Raw genomic sequence first — 19,617 nt, 5'->3', positions numbered from 1 at the left:
CATTGAAGCTCGAGAGCTTCCACAACACCAGTTCACTTGTTTCACTCATAGTGAACGTTGGCAACGAGTAGGTCTTCTACTGTAGCCTCTCATCCAGTGCTGAACTATTGGGGTGGTTCAATAGATCATCTTTTCACCCGGTTTTGTCCTGTATGGTGCACTTTAACGAAGATGGGTACTAAACATAATTTGAAGAACAAGAGGCAGAGGTCCTGGCTTTTAGCCTGGAGTACGGTGAATAGCACAGACCCTTGCATGTCCAGTAAAGGCCTAAAACCTTCAGACTGCATTGACACATTTGGTAACAAATCTTTGATTCACAGTAGCCCAACGCTTCTAAAATGCTTAGGATGGGTTAAATGCAGGTCAAAGTTCACATATGTATGCAACCGATGAAAGTGAAGTTTAAAATCTACACTATTGAGTTTAGAACCTTTGGAAAATAACATCCAACTGTACCAATGGTCATATAAAATGTTTGTCATGTGAGAGAATGATTGTTGTAAAGTCAGTCTGTTGAAATTCATAGGTTTCTATAACTAACTCAGTAGGACATTACGGATTGGGAGGTAGAGTCAGGTTCTTCTTAAGACTAGATTATAGACAATATAGGACACAAATAAAGGCAGAAATTCAAAAAGGTACTTGGCAGGAAAAGTAGAGTAGATGTTATCAGTCAACATTTTAAAAAAGGAAAATTTTATTTCAATATACAATCGCATTTAAAACTATAACAATTTATTGATTTTACACAGCTCTCATTTTTACAAAATAAGACCAAACTCTGAAACAATAACTGGATATACCACCCACTAATTACAGCATGATTCCATGTATTATACATTATAGTAATTATAGCTTCAAACATGTTTGTTCCTTATAAAAAAAAAGAAAATAAGCATATCTTTTCAAAGTCAGTTTATGATGAAAATAAATTGATCAAAGAGCAATGATGGTTTCTATTTGCAATGCCTGAGAAACCGCTTAGGTGAGACCAGAATGGACATGTGATAAGAGTTTGAGCTTTCCCAAAAGTCCGTATTTGACTGGCTACTTCTGACCATTTCAGACACACAAACTGCGTGATATCATGAGCATGGAAGATACTTTGTATGTGGTCATCAATGGAAGCTGGTTCAAAAGCAGAAAGGAAGGCAGGTGCAAACGATGTAATCTGAAAACAAAATATCCGATCCTGAACCAACGCCGGAAATAATTTAGTGTAACGGCAAATCTGCACAACTTATGGGCTCAGAATTGGCCTTTAACTAAAATGTAATAGCCAAGTCTCGTCTCTAAAATGTGCAGGACCATTGTAATATTGCACGGTATCGCGAGTAGGAAGTGGAATCCATGGGCAACAATCGGCCTGTAGTCCTTAGAAGGCCTCTGGTTCAGAACAAAAAACAACAACAACAACAACAACAACATTGTGATGAGGGCACTGAGCGAGGCGAGGTCAACTCTCCACTCGGGAGGGCCTTCAGGACCCGACCGTGATCATTCGGGAATCCCTTTGAACCGTCTCCGTGTGCAGCAGAGCCCTCAGAGCAAACATGACATGCCGCAGTGCGACTGTAAAAGCAGTGGGCAAAGCCATAAAGAGCTCAACGTTTAACCTTTTTGTAACAAACACATTTTCAAGTGAATTATACATTCATTGCCATTAAAAGCATTAAATCATCTAAATATAAAAGCTGTCTGTTTTTCATTTTTACTTTAAAAGGACCGGTGGTTTCTCCCCCATATAAATAGCAAATGTTCTATGAAGACATCATAGTTTAGCTATTATCAGATTAATCCTATTTACATGGGTATCATGAATTACATTCTTTTGAGTAATCCAAAGCCTGTGAGAGTCCTAACACAGATGTAGGAAGCTCGCAAAAGCATAGGAAAATATTTCACAAGTCCTTTAATTTACACCTCGAGAAAAATCAAACAATGTGACCTGTTCCAAATTTGTGCTGCAAACTGCTAGAGAAGCTTCTTGCACAATGCCAGTTCTAAATGTGTCCTTACCCGCTTATCCCCTCTCTCCCCTTTACACCTCTAGGATCAGGCAGGCAATTGTGCGTTAGCTGGGCACTGAAATCAAACTGTTTGTTTGCCAGCCTCTCCGAAGCAATAAAAGCACGTTGAATCTTCACTTGTGTGTGTGTGTGTGCGTGTCTCGTCTGTAACGGCCTCACGCTCAGCCCTGCTCAGCAGGTACGGTGGCGGCCATTCGGTATACCAGAGCAGGGAGGCGCTTGCTTTGTCCACAGCCCTGGGTCTGTCTGTTGCATACGTTTGTTGTGGCGGGCTGTGTACTTTGGGTGACGACATGGAGTTAGATGCCGGCCTTGTCGCTGTAGAAGGGTGTGACGTGAAACATGTAGCAGTGTGTGCAAACCCTGACGGGCTTCACCTGGCCATACCGAGGCAAAGGGGCAGAATGGGAGGAGCAGCGGGAGCAGAAGATCTGAAATGACACAGTATGTGATGCATCCGTTACTCCCCAAATGAAGACATCACCAGTTGGATCAACTACACATTAAACTGAGGATTCTGCCACTTGGACTCCCTCAGACTGAGAGTCTTTGTACCTTTCCACAGCTTCTACAGTGGTGCTTCCTGCGGATGACTGTGAAGGGAGCCTTGCAGGCAATGCAAGAGTTGCAGGCTTCATCTGGGACCCAGTCTGGAGGATCTACAGAGAGAGAAACAGTTAACACAAAGTAGGCCTGTCACCATCAGCCTGCCTGCTGCAGGAAAAAGGGTCAAAAAGGAACCGATTAACACAACTAAACTGTGAGCAGGAGTTTTTCTGACCTTCAAATTGTCCGTCCCGGGCCTTGGCTGCCAATTCAGATGAGGAAATGGTCTCCTGACAGAGGGCACAGTCTTCCAGCACAGCACTACGCAGAACAGGGCCTAATGGACGCAGTACAAATATTAAATGTTTACAAGCCAATCAAAAAAACCTCTGAAAGACATTTGAGTATGTATCGTACGATGAATACATAAGACCGGTGCCTGACCTTTCTTTTGGTTATCGTTGCCTCCCTCCTCACACCCGGTTGCCATGACTTCAAACAGAGTCTTGAGGATGCTGCGAAGGTCACTAGCATAGTTGGTCTGCAGCTGATCGGCAACACCTGTACAACAGCAGCAACAAATATTGGATATCTAAAATTGTGACGAACGGGTGGACGGAGCCGAACAGTGTGGAGATTTTACCTGATATACAAACAAAGAGGCGGTGGATGAGGTCGCTGCTGCTGTGAAAGCGCGATCGGATCTTGTTCCTTGCAGCCAGCTTGGCGTGTCGCAGGGCCAGGTGGATCTCCTGATGGTCCAGGTCGGACATCCCCGAGCTGGGGGTCAGACTGCTTACAGGGCTAGAGGGAGTGAGAAGACATTCATATTTCATCCATTCAAGATTTCAATCTCAAAGTTAAAAAGGCTTTATTGATAAAAATAAAAAGCACATGAAATAAAAGTAAACACTGTTTTAAGCTACATTTTTAAGGGTGGGCAGGAAAAAGACACTTATATATAAAAGCAACACACACACACACAAGGGATGGGTTACCTGGGGGTGTATGGGCTGCTGGATAGACTACATGTGGTGACAGACACACTGTCACAGTCACTACCTGAAACAGAGCTGAGGGGAGAGCCCTGAAAACTAAAAACAACCAAACAAATAATAAAAGAAGAGGATGTAGTACAGAACATAAATGTATTAGACAAACATAATGCCAAAGAAAAAAGCACCGGCAACATTAGGTACAGTGTGGAACGAGAGACAATTAATGAAAGTAACATTAAAAAAAACAATATATGACAAAATATGGTGAAATAAGATAAATACATCGACGCAAGATTGTGCAAAGATCCCATTGCCCCACTACATTTCTCGAGCCAAAAGCTAGTTAAAAGGGCTTATATAAATGACAGCATACCTAGAGCTTGTCCTGCCGTCCTCTTTGGTGTCCCGCTTCAAGACTTTAGTCCCTAGCTTGTCCTTATCCGTATCCTCGTCCCCCTGTCGGCCTCCGGAGGCCTGCTCCCTCTTTTCGTTACTCAGCTGGTGGTCGCACGGGGAGGGCGCGCCCCCGCCACTGGAGCCAAAGTGAGGAGGCCGATGACCCGGCCATGGAGCCACGACCAGGCACTCCTCACATAGCTGTGGGTTTGAATCCTCTTCCAGGTCCTCTGCAGACCGGCACGAAGAAGGCGGAGTCAACCGAGCGAGCTCACGCTTGCCGAGAGGCTCGTGACCTTGTGCGGGCAGCCGGCACGCAGCCGGCCGGAAGACTGCGCTGGGGGCTGCAGTCTTACACAGGTTATCCAATCCCAGGGCGAGGCCCCGAAGTCCCGTGGACTCGGCGGCGACGGCGTCCTCGTGGCCATCCTCGCAGCTCCCACAGCAGACACAGGAGTTGAGAAGGCAGTGAGTGGCCACCAGAGGGCCACAGGACTCGATCTCAGAGGGTGCTGGCCGAGGCAACAGCTTGTCCACGGACAGCTCCGTCGAGCTGGGGGAACGGGGGTTGAAGATGACCGTGGCAGACAGCTTCATCCCGCCCATACGGTGGGCGATGACCTCAGCCGTTTCAGACGCTGTCCCCTCCAAGCCCATCTCCCACCCGTTGGCGTAAGGCAATGACTCAGAGCCAGGAGCGGAAGTGCAAGGAGGGTGCTTTGCCTTAGGACAGTGTGTGCTCGGGCCTCGTGGCTGCGGGCACGGCTGCTCCGACTGGGCGGCAGAGTCCCAGCCGCTCCTGGCGGCGCCTGGCTGCGGCCCCAGCTTGCTCTGCACGGGAGGAGCAGAGTCAGGTGCTTTGGTGGGAGAGGCGACGCAACGACAGGCCTCTCTTGAAATGCTGGTGATGCCGTCTCCCTCCGCGTCCAGGTCCTCCATGTGGAAGACCTTGTCCTCCTCCTCCAAGTAGATGCCCGTCCTTCCCCGGCCCCCCAGGAGCCTGCGTGGAGAGGCTTCAGCGCTAAAAGAGCCACCGGAGCCTCCCGCCACGCCTGCGTGGGGGTTGCGTGCTGGTGAGTGACCCTGGCTGGGAGGCGACAGAAAGGTGGACATCTCGTCCCCTACGCGGTACACCATCATGTTGAGCTGCTCAAGTTCCTCTTCGTCGTACTGCATAGAACAGGCCAACTCGGCCTCCTCTGCCTCCTCGCACAGCAAGCCCGGTTCCTGCTCCTCTCCTGCCATTTCTACCTCCTCCCAGCCCTTTTCCACTTCCGCCAGGTCTTCCTCCTGCCTGGGGCCGACCAATGGAGCCAGATGCTCATGTTCACCCTCACTCTCTCCCTTGTAAGTGTCATTAGCAGGGCTGCAGGATGAGGGATTCTCTTGGACTGGAGTTGGTGAGCAGTCCATAGCCTGCTCCTGGCCTACCGACAGATCCCCGTCCTGGGTGATGCAGAGATTTCTTTCCAGTGATATTAACTCCTCCTCAGTCAGGGTCTGGAGGAGGTCTCTGTAAAACAATTGTAGGACAGTCGTGTCATACCGAAAGATGAAGAAGAATCATTTAGGAGAGACACAAAATGACAAAAGTGTACCTGATCTTCTTCAATAAAGTGCGAAAAGGCCGGAAGAGCTCAGATATGTCCTCTGATTTTCGGTCTAGGTTGAGAGGTCCCTCTGAATACACAACCAGCCCACTAAAAGAGAGGTTTAAAATTCTGTAAGAGAGCAGGAGAAGGGAGGGCACAGGGAAGTGGGTGGAAGAATGGAAAGGACAGGCAACACTTACCATACAATGGCTAGTCTGGGAATTGTAAACATCAGTGCAGGTTCATAGTCATCGATCATGTCTTGTGTGAGATAGCCCAGCTTTAAGGCCCTTGGAGAAAAGAAGATGGGGGAAAAAAAAAAACTTGATAAAGAGTCAACCACATTATATCCAGCTACTATTTAAACTTCCAGATAAAGCTGGCTGGTTCTATAGGCGGTAGCACTTTAAAACGTTTCTCAGTAAACTCACCTTTCTACAGTTTCACAGAAGAGCACGATCACGTCCTGTTGTACATAGTATTCTTTGGGCGACTTCACAGGCACCATGGCTGACACGTAGCTGGAAATGGAAAAGAAAATTGGACCGTAATGGAGATTCACAGCATTGTTTTTGGCAATATTCCGACCAGGTATCTGAATGCTGCAATTGACAATAACGTGTGAGCTTTTATTTACCTGAGCTCAAACTCAGCAAAAAGGCCATCAAAATGTCTCATCGCGTCCCTCATGCGGTCAGTGTACAAGTTGAGGTCTCTCAGGGCCTGGTCTCTGGTAATGTTGCGTACCTCCTCCAGGCTACGTGTAACGTCCTTAGCGAGGGGCCTCATTGCTATACTCTCGATCTCCCTGTTCATGATGATTGAGCCGGCAGCCAAACACTACGCAAGAAAAAAACATCACGAATCATCTCCCAAGCGTAGAAAATTAGGTTTACAAATGGTACATTTGAAAACCAAACAAACACATTCGTAGGAACGAATGCAATATTTCTGTGCACATGTGTAAGATTTCTGCAAATCGTTCTGGACTAATGCTAAAGGGAATACAGTACCTCAGCCCCAAACCACAGCTGCCCTGCCAAGTTGTCATGACGAATCTCCTCCGGGAACTTGACGCTGAAGTCTCGGTTGGCCCGGTCCTCGGGAATACATTCATCCATGATCTGATTGATAATGGTCAACACACTGTCCTGCAGATGAACAAAGGAGTGACAGGAAATAAGATTGAAGAAACTAGTTGGAGGGATAAACATGAGCGAGCGAAAATCTATTCCTGAAGTTCAAGGTTCAGTGTGGAATTGAGGGTTGGTCAATAATCTCATCTCGCTTCATCGCTTTCAAGACAGCAATTGTATTGCAGCGTTGAAATACCATCGATTAGGCGGTGAATAAAAATAATTTGACATGTACATGAAACTATTACGGCCGTTGCAGTTAGATTCTCCCTCTATAAAAACACAAAACTTAAGCACATAATTCTAGCAGTGAAAACGCAGTGTCACATGCAGCAAGAGCTAATCAAGAGCTGATGTGTCGCTGGCATGTACAACAGCCATAATAACAATGACTTACAATGAGCCTTTCACTCTACCGCAGCTGCACTGTGCACTGTAATCTTGTCAAGCACAGCCCTGCGACTTTCTCGGCTGGGCCCGAGGAGAAAGATTAAAAAGCTTTAAGAAGGAGAGCTTAACCACTGATTCCTTTGTGGCTGTGGGCTGTGTGTTTGCAGCTTGGCCCGGCAAGGGTACCACCCCACAGTCTGTGAGCGTCTCCCAGCAGGGGACGCCGATGATAACCTTGGTTTTCAAACCATCATGGAGGTAGTGACTACCTGTGCCTGACAAAAGACTGGCATCTATCCCTTTTGCGTTCTACCTCTCCCTCCTTTCACTACCTCTAAACCCATTATCTTCCTCAGTCTCTCGTGTACGCCACCTAACCCAATCTTTGTCCATCCCAACACACACACACACACACATACATACACGCCTGTTCCAGCAGGCAGCACGGTGGGAACAGCCGTGCCAACATAACATGAGCAGCATGCCATCAACCCCCACGGAGGCCCATGAATAAGAGCCGATAGCAGCAGTGGCAGGTTAGAGTGCAAAATGTTGGCATGAGTGCACATGCCCTCAGCTCTTGGGGCCTCAGGGCCGTGGGGTATCATACTGCTGGATTCATTCTCCAAAAAAATTTAGGCTGCACACTACTGAAAGAGTGCCGAGCTCCATTACACTAGAGGTACAGAGAGACATCTTATCATGAGCTAGTCATTCAACTGCCTCGGATGAAAAAAAACTATCCCGGCTCATAACCAAAAAGGGTTTTCATATACAAAAATAAGAACTCAAATAAGAGTTTGAGAACTAGGAAAAGAGAAAAGACATTCCAAAGAAAAACCAAGTGACAGATAGTCAAGAGGGAAAATCGACAGAACAGTTGGGGATCAAGCAATGACCTTATTAAGTGGTTCTCCCCTGCGTGCTAAAGGCTGTCGGGGGGAGGCTGAGGCACAACAGGCCAGATGACGACCTCACGCCGCCACCTCCAGCTCTCCCAACGTGACGCAGCACGGCAGCCATCGGTCACTCACAGCAACACCTTCTCAGCTCCTTATCAGCTGTGACCACGTAAAAAGGACCTGAACCAAACTGACAGGAAGAGATTTCTGACCTGAATTGTCTTCTACACATTAGTTCCCTCAATCTATTTATATAAATATAAAATGCCTCGAGTCCAAAGAGGCCGCTCATGTAACCATTTACTAACAACTCACTAAACACACAGCCCTGTCCAAACAAAGTCGACTTATCAGCAAAACTGCTTGATGTTAGAAGCCGGCCAAACGATGTGGAGCGAGGCAACAGTCATATCACCGCACCCGCTTCCAGAACGGGATGATAAGAGCAGGGTATATTTTTAGCTTCCAGGTCACACACAAAAAGATCCAATTATGAAATGAAAACATAAATAAACATAAGAATTTCAGTCTATAAAAAGGTGCACTTTTTTATTCCAGTCCTTTTTTTACTTGGAACCCCCCCCCCCCCCCCCATGTATTTGTAATTAGATGATTGATTATTAATTAATTTCCATTTGAAATCTTACAATAAACATCCTTGTGATATTATTCAGTGGAATCGGATTTGACATCAGTTGTTGACTACAAACAGACGTCACAACTGCTCAACTACGTCAACATGTATGGCACCGAATCATATTGCAGGTTAGACATTATTCTGACCGCCCAACCCTTACATGAAGAAATTGTCTCTTGATGGACATCCATTAAATTTGATCTTCAGTTTCGAAAAAAACTTTAGTTTTAGTAAGTTTCTTTTCTTTTTTTTCTTTTTTTTTAAACAGAACACTGGAAAGAGTATAATACTTAAAAGGACTGGCACTCCACATACACGATACAAGATACACTTTGACCAACTCAGCTTGCTTAAACGTCCTATAGTCCTTCCTTAATCAATTTCTAATTACTTTATTGCAGAAAGTGAAGTCAGTGGACTCTGTCACCTATTATTCTAAGTGCATGGGGACGTCTTAACGCTCAGTACAAACAGCAAGAAAAACAACCTTCATTTGGGGATCTCACTTTAAACACTGAACCTGTCCTCTAACTCTACTCAAACTCAGGGCTATTCCCAGGTTTCATTCGCGATGAATGAATGAATGAAGTTACCCTAATCCTTTATCCATAAAGAAATGAAAACACAGATATATTCTCGCTGCTTACCTGACAAGAGCGGAACTGGTTGACCAGGAGGGTGCATCTCTGAGGGTCTTTCCTGCCGTCGATGCCGTCCAGCTCCGTGGTCACCTGGTTCAGCTCTTCGTCGGCGTAGTAGAACTGGGCCAGGAGCTGAGGGTCCGTCCTCTGCACAGGAACACAGACACGCACGGAGGTCATTTTCTAAACCCGTGGAAGCGGCTTATGAGAAACAACGTGGACAAAGCGATGATAGAAGGAGGATTCTGGAGGTAAACTTTCTCGGTCAGACAACACATTCATTTGTAAAAAGCTGAAACATGACATTGGGGGTTTCGGTCACTGGATAAGTGGGTGTGTATTACTTTGATTTAGTGAACTTCACTTCGTAAAATGTCCATTGCTGTGATCTAAGTAGCCATTAATCCGTGGACACATACAGTAAATGAGCACCAACAGCTGGCAAATCATCAGAGCAAACTGTACATCTAAAAAAAGACACACAGTATTAGCGGAGGGAATTAGTGAATATCGAAAGCGAACCAGATTTCTATTAGATACAAACAAACAGACAAACAGAAAATGGGCCAGGTCGACATAAGGTAACTTGTGGAGGGACAACATGAAACGTTTTTCCGTTATCGGGGGATGACAGAAACAGAATTAAAGTATATGAATAAAGACCCCGGTGTCCAAAGCCCTGCGTTTTTCACAAATTTACGTCAAAACTGAACTGTCACGCGTCGAGGAAACCCAGCCACCACAGTGAGGAAGAATACTCTGGATGTGCTCGGTGTTTGGCCATCAGGTCTGCAATTCGCTCAGGTCAAGGACCTTTGTCTGTTCATTACACTAGTTTCCATGTGCAGTGCCCTCAGAGAATTAACATGTGCACTAGCGAGAGCTCTGCATGAGTGAATTACAGAGTCAGACATGGAATGCGTGAATTACACATTCAGGCGGCTGCATTCTCAAGCAAACCAGCTTTAAGCCGTTCAAACTGTGGTCAGGTTAACACATGACTTGCTAATCATGTTCAGCACTTTGGTGTTAACAGGTGGAGTTTTTATGTCAGCACTCTTTAAGTAACATCATGTGAGTTATAAACCATATTCTCTTGTAGATGAACCATGAAACTGAGATGTAGTGATTTAGAAGGAGCAGCCACGTCCAGGCGATACAGTGCTCTAAGATTAAGAGCGCATAATGCAGCAACATGCTTCCAATCTGCGGGGGTAAAAATAAAAATCAGGTAAGTAGGGCATTGGGCAGGCCATCCTAACAACAGATCGGTCTCCCCATTTGCCGGGATATTCTGGTGATTTAAGAGCAAAACAAAGGCGTGCGTTGTACTAACATTCACACCTAAAACACATTGTAAGGTTAGTGATGAGAAATGGCATTAATCCTGACAAGATGAGTTAACAAAAAAGGGCAACATAGAGCGAATGCTCCCCAGAAGAGGGGGTATAATTAGAGAGGCCGGCCCTCGTAGAGGATTTATGTCATTATCTCCCACTATGCTGCCCTCAGTGGGGAGGAACAGCACAGCAAATTGCTCAGCTGCGGCGTGACTGACACACACGCACGCAAAAAGTGTGACTACAATTGCTCCTTCTTACTGATCAGACAGACCCAAAATGAAAACCACATTTATGCAGCACAATCAAATACCTTTTTGTTGTTTGTTTTTTTAAACCACACCAACAAACTCATACAAAAACATCCTGGGGTTAATGGTTATGAAAAAAAGGCGACAACGTTCCACCATCACACACCACACGTACCCGACGGGGGCCCCGGGAACTTATTAAGCACGGCATGACTGTGCAAACTGGAAATCCGTAAACCGGCTCATTTTGTCAGCGTCAACAGCCTGGAAACGCACTCCATGAGGTCAAAGCGAAACCTCTCGCAGGACCTTTTACCCTCAAGTTTGCAGTGCTTCCCGTTGCGTGATGCTCTCCTCCTGGGCCCTCGCTTCTCCCTCTGAATATGATACATGGTGCCGTTCCCTCTCTCTCAGTCCGTCTCTCCCATTAATAATGAAACAACCAGCGAGGAGAAACGCCGGAGATAGAACCTGCAGCTGGAGGTACTCTTCTTTTCCTTTGAGGAGGGACATGTTCTTCCAACAGATTTTAAAATGTTATTTGGAGTACTGAGAGATGTCACTAGAACATAACTAACATGGGAATGAATGTATTTTGTGAATCTACACGCTTGAGTCTTGAGTTCAGTCGCAATCAGGTGCAGCACCAGGGAGAGTTACAGTACTCGAGTTACTGACACAAAACCCACGTTGTTCCACAAATAAAAATCAATATTTCTCCACATTTTGTTCATGGGCGTGAATCTTTAAGTCGGTCATGTCATGTTCTCAATGCAGTGAAGGAAATGGAATCCGATGCAAACTGAAACAGGTAACTCGGAGTTCTTTTGTGTGAATGTGAAGAATGGGACCAGTAATAGTATTATGGCAAGTCAAAACGTAAATGGTCCTTTTCATTATTGCATTGGTGTTACAACCATGGAAATCCATTTAAGTGGGTTTCTGGATGTGTAGGTCAATGGGGAAAGGAGCACAAAAGGAAATCTAAATAACACTGTAAAATGAGGTATCTTCTCTTATTTATCGTCCAAATGCATTCTTTGACAGCAAGGGAGGCAATGCTATAACCAGTCAGACCGCACAACAATGCGTGAGTCTATGATACAAATGCCGTGATGACCGAACAGGAATCTAGAGTGGGAGACAGTGAAAGGCAGTCTTCTCACAAAAGGCCCACAAAATGATGCCATTCATTTTGAAAAATATAAGCAAGAAGAAGTATCTGATGCAGACGCCATCATATAGCTTCCTCCCGCTGCATTCCTCACACAAGAGAGAACATTCCTGCAGCGTTGCATCAGGGGGGAGAGTCAAAGGCAGGAAATATTGAAGAAATGCTGCTTTACCGGTGGCAACGGCGGTTCAGGAGTATAACCAGAGCCTAAAAGCCAAGTGGTTCGCTTACATAAAATAGGTTGGCACACGGTCAAGAGACTTTGGAATATTCATGACAGGTAAGTAAATGGCTGAAAAAGTTTGAAACTCTCAAAGAAAACTTCATGAACCGATATGAGAAAAATTGTGAGAAAAAAACATCTTGAAAGCAATACTGTCCCACAATGGTAATTTAAACTTCTATGTAAATGTCAACATGTGGGGATCTGGCCCCTGAACTTGTGTCATCACTCCCAATAACCGCTGTGCCTGGCGTTAGTGAGGCAATGATTCAGCAGACTCGGCTCCCGTCCTCTGTGGCGTGCTACTCTCCTGATATACGGCGCCGCTCACAAACCCATCATTTCAGACGACTCTCCCACAACTTCATCCACAGGGACGATTACGTTAAGCCCCCTCAGTCGCATTGTTTGACAATGACTCGGTCGGTTTTGTCCGACATTAAGTCAATAACTGGTGATGACAGTGTGACTTATCAAAGTAAGTTAGAGATTTGCCATCTCAGCCAGCCGCTTTCCTTGAGCCGACGATTCTGGACTTCACTTCTGTTCAGATTGTGCGGCTGATGGAGGCCGCCAGGCTACTGCTTCATGACCGCCCGCAGCACCGGTGCGTGCATACGGAGCCCACTTAAGGGACTTATGAGAAAGCTCGCCTCTGGCTTCCGTAATCTATTCTGGGCTCAATTTGCTTCCTTCTGGCTGCCTTCCAAGAATCAGAAGCAAATATTGTACGAGGTGGAGGGGGTTGGGGAGGGGGACCAGTTCACTCGGCTTCATCCAGTCAGCTGGCAGAGTGGCAGAAAAAAAAGAAGCACCCAGATACAGTTATCTGTACCTTATTTATTATTCAGGGCTCAGCATAAAAGCCCAGGCAAGAGCGAGCTAATTGTTTTGGTAACAAACAAGAAAACTTCCTCAACCCCTATTTATTTTATTACGTTTTGTCAGAACAAAAAAAAAAAAAAAGGAAAATATTTCCGAGGATGCAGTTCTTTTCATGTTCAGCTGGCATCTGGAGTTTCTCCCCCCCCCCCCCCGCCCCTCACCTCTGTGTTGTTTTCTGCAGCTACAAAGTTATTGATGGGGACTAGAAACTCTAATCCTTCACATTTATGAGGGTTTCAGATGTTCCATTAAATAAATGTGCGTATAAATCGATGGCACCGATCGCAGGCTGCTGAGGAGCATGTCTGCACTAACCATCTGAAAGTTGGATCCAAACGTAGGCTACAGATTAAAATTCGTTGACACAATATAGTCAGAGTGGTCCGCCCATCTGGACTGATGGCATAATCTGTGTGCTGGTCTCATCTCAGAGGGCTGCCCTAATCTGGCATTTGGTCCAAGCAATGACCACAACATGACCGGCTGAGATGACACACACAGGGTTTAGGTGGCTGCAAGTTGTGTCCAGGACCCCCACCCCCCTTAGTGTGAAAATCACAGAGACGTTCTTGTGAAAGAAAAAAAAATGTGGTTATGCAATCCAGAACTGGCCATTACATTAATGATTCTAGTTTGACAAACTCACCAACTATACACTTTTTGTTGTGTATGACTTAGGAAGAGAGGAGAAAGGTAGTCGACGCCTCTATCAGCCAACTCCGACAAACCCAACGACCCCCTCGCAGGAAATCCCCATCAAAATTAGGACCCACGTTCCGTTTACACAGCGGAGGACGTGCATCACACATGCATGAGGCTAATTCTGTCTGCATACCTTTCATTGTTGTAGGAGCAGTGCCTGAGAGCTAAGAGTCCAGAACTCCACCCTACGCCATCTGTGCGTCGCAACAAATTGTCTAAACACAACATTTTTAATTGCGCTCTACAGAGATTAAATGTATTTAAAGCCACATGCTTGTGCTATGGGGATTGCACCAATAAACAAGGCGCAGTTCTGTTTGCATCCTTCTACTCAAGCACATGTATTAATATCCTCATTTAGACCGGATTTCCTTTATTGAAAGGGCACATTAAAAATAACAGTATATGATTTTACATAACTTCTTCCAAACTAAGCAGGGGTGGATTTCAAAATCCAGCTATTGAAAATCAAAAACGTTATCATAGATTAGTTATAATATCAGCAGGTCCACTATGTAACACTTGCTAAAGAGAGACATCCTCTCATCTCATCGCCTGCCAACTGCTACAAAGGCCAAAATCTAATCCCAAAAACACAGGCCTACTGTTCACCTCCTTACCCTTCCCTCTCCCCTGCTGATTGGACAGAGCCCAAAGCTGGAGGGGTTGCTGGGTCTTCCTGGAACAATCAGACTGACAATAGACAAAAGGCACCTTGACTGCATGGTTCGCGTATCACCTGTGAAGGAAATAGAGGAATTGAAGCCTTTGATCGGAGAGGGGTAACAATTATTACCAATAAGAGACCGGGTGTGGAAAATGAGTGCAGCCTCAGAGTAGATACCGGGACGAGCTGATTTTCTTTGGTACCTTTAAATCTTAGTCTTCTCTCACAGCAATTTTCTTTCAATCATCGCTTCCCTACACCTCGGACGGCAGCGCCCGGTCCCCCGAACCTGCAATGAATTTAAAAAGGCCTTCAATCGCCGGGCCTGTCTCAATCTGCACTAGGGTCAGCTCTCTTAAATCCCAGTAGCTGACACCAAATCAATTACCCCGTAACCAGTGGGTAAGCAGAATGGGACGTCCACAAAGAACTCCAGAAACGAGGCCGAACATGAAGCCGCACCGGCCGCTGCTCAGCAGTTTGCCGGGTCTCTCTTCCACAGACTCTGTGCAAACAGTGCAGAATCAACTTTGCAAGGACAAGCCCTCATTCGCTTCACCTGCTCTCGGTCCTTTCAATGGTTTGTTGGTAATATTGATAGAAAACAAAGCAGGATAGTGGCAACGGACAAACAAAGGGCAAAAAGAGAAGAAAGTAAACCATGTACCCGGTACACTTGGTGTACAAGTAAACCATGTACCCGGTCACTCACTAGTGGGTTAGTAATTATGACAAAATATGTCCAAGGAAGAAAAGTGGTGCTCGGAGTTTAAGTTGAATCGACTGAAATATGTGAAAGATAGTCTGAAAATGTGTCTTTGGTGTTAAACAGCCCAGAGACAGTCATCCATAACCCTCATGAACCTGCCTTCCACACATATTTAGTGTTTTTAAAATCAGACATATAACACTACTGCTGCCAAAACAACCTCCTTATAGATGCACATTTCCTTCTAAATTAAATGAGAATGTGCATTTCCAGGAGGGCCCCACACAGATGGCAACAGAAGAAAAAAAGGGGGGGCTTCTGGGTGGGTGATAAGTAAAAAGAAGTTGCTTTGTTGAAACCATCAGCTGTCGACATGCTGGGAATACTTTGACAGTGTGGACAATCTCAAAAGGAATCTCTTGTCTTGACATATTTTACTTTAAATTGGAAATGATTAGCCCAACGACAATTGTAATGGTCCCATATGCAGTACACAAATAAGGACTGCCAAGAGAGGACCTTGCAAGGGTTTTTTTACATGCTGAAATTAGTCTTTGATTTTATTATATACACTCCAGATAAAGCCGCATAAGGACCATGTTAAACATGGTCCATCATCCATAAATTCATTTGCTGCATATGCAATGTGCATAAAGCAATTTGCTTCCTTTTGCACATTTTTTGTAATGAATTAATAATATCAGTGATGACAAAATAAATTTTGTGACCCCAAAAAAATAAAATGTATTATTAAGAAGTGACACTGAAATATAGCCTGCGTGTAAACTGATGGTCTTAAGGGTGACCATGATAAAATAATATTATTCACCAGAATCAGTGACCTTATCAAAGTAATCAGACATTAGCATTACGTAGGTTCCTGCTACTTGCTAATAGGCGGCATTGTTACAAGCTGATATCTGTTTGACATTTTGGTAAGGAAGAGTGCAGGAACCATCGGCGCTGAACTAGCCGTTGAGAGGAGGGGGACGGGAGGCAAATTAGTGGCATCCTGCAGATGGGGGGGGGTGAGCGCACCCGGCCTGATGAGAGCCTGTCACACTGACAGATGAGGTGGAGTGGAGCTGAAGGTCAGCTCCCGAACGCCCGATGAAATAACAACCGGGAGAGGAGCACAGGTTTACCCTCCTGACGTCTCTCTCTCACGCCACCGGTTACTCGGCCTCTAATGACAGAGGCAGGTGAGCATAAAGTGGCCGTTTTGGCAGAGCGAAAACCTGCTAGCCGGGTCCTGATTTTTTTATTTTTTGATGTGGGAGGAGAGGGATACGGGGATTTTTGTGCTGAAGCGGATTTTTCCAAAGCTTCTTTACTCATCTTAAAAGTTTACCGCAGAATTAAAGTGAAAAGGTCAGGTTGTGAGCCAATAGTGTTTAGAAAAATCTCTGGTTGATAATTATTCACACAAAAAACATAGATAACCCGTTTAAAGGCCTTTATTGTGAAAATGATCTTCCCTTTTGGGGAGTCAACTTGAGTAACAGTTTTTTTCCGCACAGCCTTATAGAGGAGCAGTGCAGTCCATTGCTACACTATCTTATAGAGTCACCAGACAGGTACATGGTGTCCAGCCGCTGCACACTACTCTGGCGGGGGGGGGCAAGGAGCAGATCTGGAATTATCGATTGCGCCTCTTCAGTCAAGAGAACATGCTGATTAAACACTTTTCGATCTCCAGGACAACATTAGTTTAATAATAAACCGCTTACCATTAATGTAAAATGACAATGCTATGCAGTGTTCAACTATCAATGCCAGATTATGTGGGTTGTTCAAGATTTTAACTTAAAAAAAATAAAATCATTCTGGTTTTCTGTTCTTACTGATGGGCATAATTACAGTGGCGTGTATACCTTTTCCTCATCACGCTTTTCAGGCAGAACTGATCATCTAAACCCACAGACTTATGTGTAATTCTGTCAGCTCCTACCATGGCTGTGATTTGGCAGAAAAGGCACTGATGTAATAGCTCAGCCCTTCAGAGCCAGTGGTCATTCATCAACGTGACAATACTCTGGTGAACCCCAACACTTACGCCTAACCCCAACAATGGGTCGCCAAAACGCTGTGACGGCAAAATGGTTCAACAGAGAACACAAGTGTGACGCAGGTGCGCGCGAGTGGTAAAGAGCAGGTGGACAATCTATAATCACAGGCTTTTTATTGTATCCCTGTCTGACACGAGTGTTGCAAAAACTCACAATTACGGTTAACGTTTGATGTGGAAACACAGCTGTCTTCTATTACCAGAGGCGGACTTATCAATCTATGCTGCGTATCAGGAATACATGTAAAGTAAAACATCTGATATTCTATGCCAAGAAACAAGACAATGCCCTATAGTCACCAACTGCTTCAGGGGCTGCCTGCTGTATATTTTCCTCAAATGCATGATGCAAGACCAAGTGTGTATGTGCAGCTATACCACTACACTGAAAAAACACCATATATTAAACACAACAAATGTTGTTCAGGCCTCGACTTGCTGTGGACGCATACGTAAACTAGAAAAGAACCCCCCCGCCCACAGTCTTCAGCCTCTTTCTCAAAAGATTAGAATGGAGTAGGAAATGTTTAAGGAAATCAACCGTAGTTCTTTTTTTTATCTATAATGTTTTTTTTTATACAAATAATCTTCAAGCCGATAACAACCAGATGTATCCATTGTCGACAAGAGGTTGCATTAAAATAAGTATCTGACTGTAGTGACTTAACTTTATGACTATGCTGCAGAGATAAATGTTAAACTGATCAATAATTACTCTGATTGAATTTTTGCAGTTTAGCGTGAATGCAATTTATTGCATTAAGCAGGGAGCTTTAGAACTTCTTTTAAAACCGAAAAGTTAAAGAGTTCCCTCCCTGGAGAAATATTTGCATTAACCCGAACTTAAAAGTGCTGCAGTTGGCACATATTTAAACTGATCATTTAACAAGGCGATCAAGCCTGCAATACTTTTTCTGCTGTCTCAGGAAGGTTTCCACACTTTAAAAAGAATCATAGCTCATCCATTAGATGAGCCCAGAAAAGATGATGATGTTACAAATGTTGTGTCCTGGACATGAGCTGGAGATTTGATAGGCTTGCTTTTAACAATGTATCCAGTTTAGGCTGCTGTCTAGAATCAACTAACAAGTATAACCCATTGAAATGAAACAATTATGAAGAAAAGAAAAAAAAGAATTATTATTAATAAAATTCTTTAATGAAAAACATTTTTAGATAGAAACTTCCTAAATTCCCTGTGGAAAAATTATTTTTTACCAAGTTCCAGTCTCTCAGTTGGAAGAGTTTTCTAATTGTCTTTGTATTAACATTATGCAATTATATAAATCAGACAATAAAAGCAATTCATACACCATAAAAGCAATGATGAAATTGAGAAAATAACCGTCAGACAAACTGATAATTAACAAAATAGTTACATGCAGCAATGTAATGCATTTAGTTTGAATTATATTAAAATGTAATTAACATAAGATATTTCACATTTGATCATTTCCTTTTTTTGTAAAAGGATGACCGTATCATTAATACAAAAAATATATATATATTTTGCATCACTACTGCCATCATCTCATTAGTATTAGGATTTAACAAAGACTACAATATCAAAAGAAAAATCAACGGCACCGAACATTCATAACAACACCAGCTGAAGGCATCAGTAAGTCAGTCAGTTTAACTCTTAGTCAAGCTGTAAAATCGTTCGCCATGACAACAAAAGCATCAACAACAACAACAACAACAAAGGGAGAGATGCTGGTTAATACAGCGTAACGTTGGGATCACAGGCTAACGCAACCCGGATCGGCTGTTTCTGCTAGCTTTCCCCAAAGCTATGCAAAAAACAGAAATGACTCACATCAGCGCTGACACGGGGCGGAAATCTGAGGCAACTTACCTTGGGCTTGTACAGCCACTTCCGAAAGCGGTTCATCGTCACCTCGCCACCTTCCTTTGTCACGGAGCCTCCCGTCCTGTACCTGTGTGTCTGACAGTGTCGGTGGCTGGTTGCTAAGCTAGCTCGCACCGGCGGTTCCCAAATGCGAGAAAATACCACCTAAAAAAAACGATATACGGCAAGTTGCCCCGAATGTTAGAACGCGGCTCCGAAGGCGCGCAAAGTAGACAACGGAGTTATTTCCATCTTCGCTGAATGCCGAGGTGCTCCGCCAGCCTTCCCTCTCCCGTCCGGCCACTTTCCAAGTCCCAACGGTTCAGACGAGCGAAGCAGCGGCGGCTCTGCTGTTCTCTTCCCCCCTTTTAACGCTACTGGATGACAGTCACGATGACAACATCCACCTCCCACTTTCCCAGGGTATGATGCCTTCATGTGCTGCTCGTAAATGCGGACACGGCTCGATCCTCGA

The 19,617-nt window shown here is 44.7% G+C and overlaps 1 protein-coding gene across 4 annotated transcripts; it reads right to left on the bottom strand.

Moving 5' to 3' along the window:
* Positions 1 to 682: 682 nt before the first annotated feature.
* Positions 683 to 19,589, bottom strand: zfyve28 (zinc finger, FYVE domain containing 28). 4 transcript variants are annotated; one of them, XM_078089924.1, is made up of 16 exons: positions 19,149 to 19,532; positions 14,717 to 14,802; positions 14,467 to 14,585; positions 9,278 to 9,418; positions 6,579 to 6,716; positions 6,203 to 6,405; positions 5,997 to 6,086; positions 5,766 to 5,855; positions 5,572 to 5,673; positions 3,951 to 5,486; positions 3,578 to 3,673; positions 3,223 to 3,383; positions 3,024 to 3,140; positions 2,815 to 2,916; positions 2,589 to 2,692; positions 683 to 2,464 (listed from the first exon to the last, which is right to left on the bottom strand). In XM_078089924.1, exons 3-16 carry the CDS (start codon positions 14,569 to 14,571, stop codon positions 2,333 to 2,335), a joined length of 3,117 nt encoding a protein of 1,038 aa, XP_077946050.1. In that variant the 5' UTR covers positions 14,572 to 14,585; positions 14,717 to 14,802; positions 19,149 to 19,532; the 3' UTR covers positions 683 to 2,332. The 4 variants fall into 4 exon arrangements, with proteins under 4 accessions (XP_077946050.1, XP_077946051.1, XP_040055925.2 ...); XM_078089925.1 differs by lacking the exon at positions 3,578 to 3,673 and having other exon boundaries at positions 19,149 to 19,531; XM_040199991.2 differs by lacking the exons at positions 14,467 to 14,585; positions 14,717 to 14,802 and having other exon boundaries at positions 19,149 to 19,589.
* Between the last annotated feature and the right edge of the window lie 28 nt (positions 19,590 to 19,617).

Source organism: Gasterosteus aculeatus, chromosome 15 (assembly GCF_964276395.1).
Source record: "Gasterosteus aculeatus chromosome 15, fGasAcu3.hap1.1, whole genome shotgun sequence".
NCBI lineage: Eukaryota > Metazoa > Chordata > Actinopteri > Perciformes > Gasterosteidae > Gasterosteus > Gasterosteus aculeatus.
The sequence above is the reverse complement of the archived record's forward strand: the minus strand, read 5'-3'. Positions and strand labels throughout refer to the sequence as shown.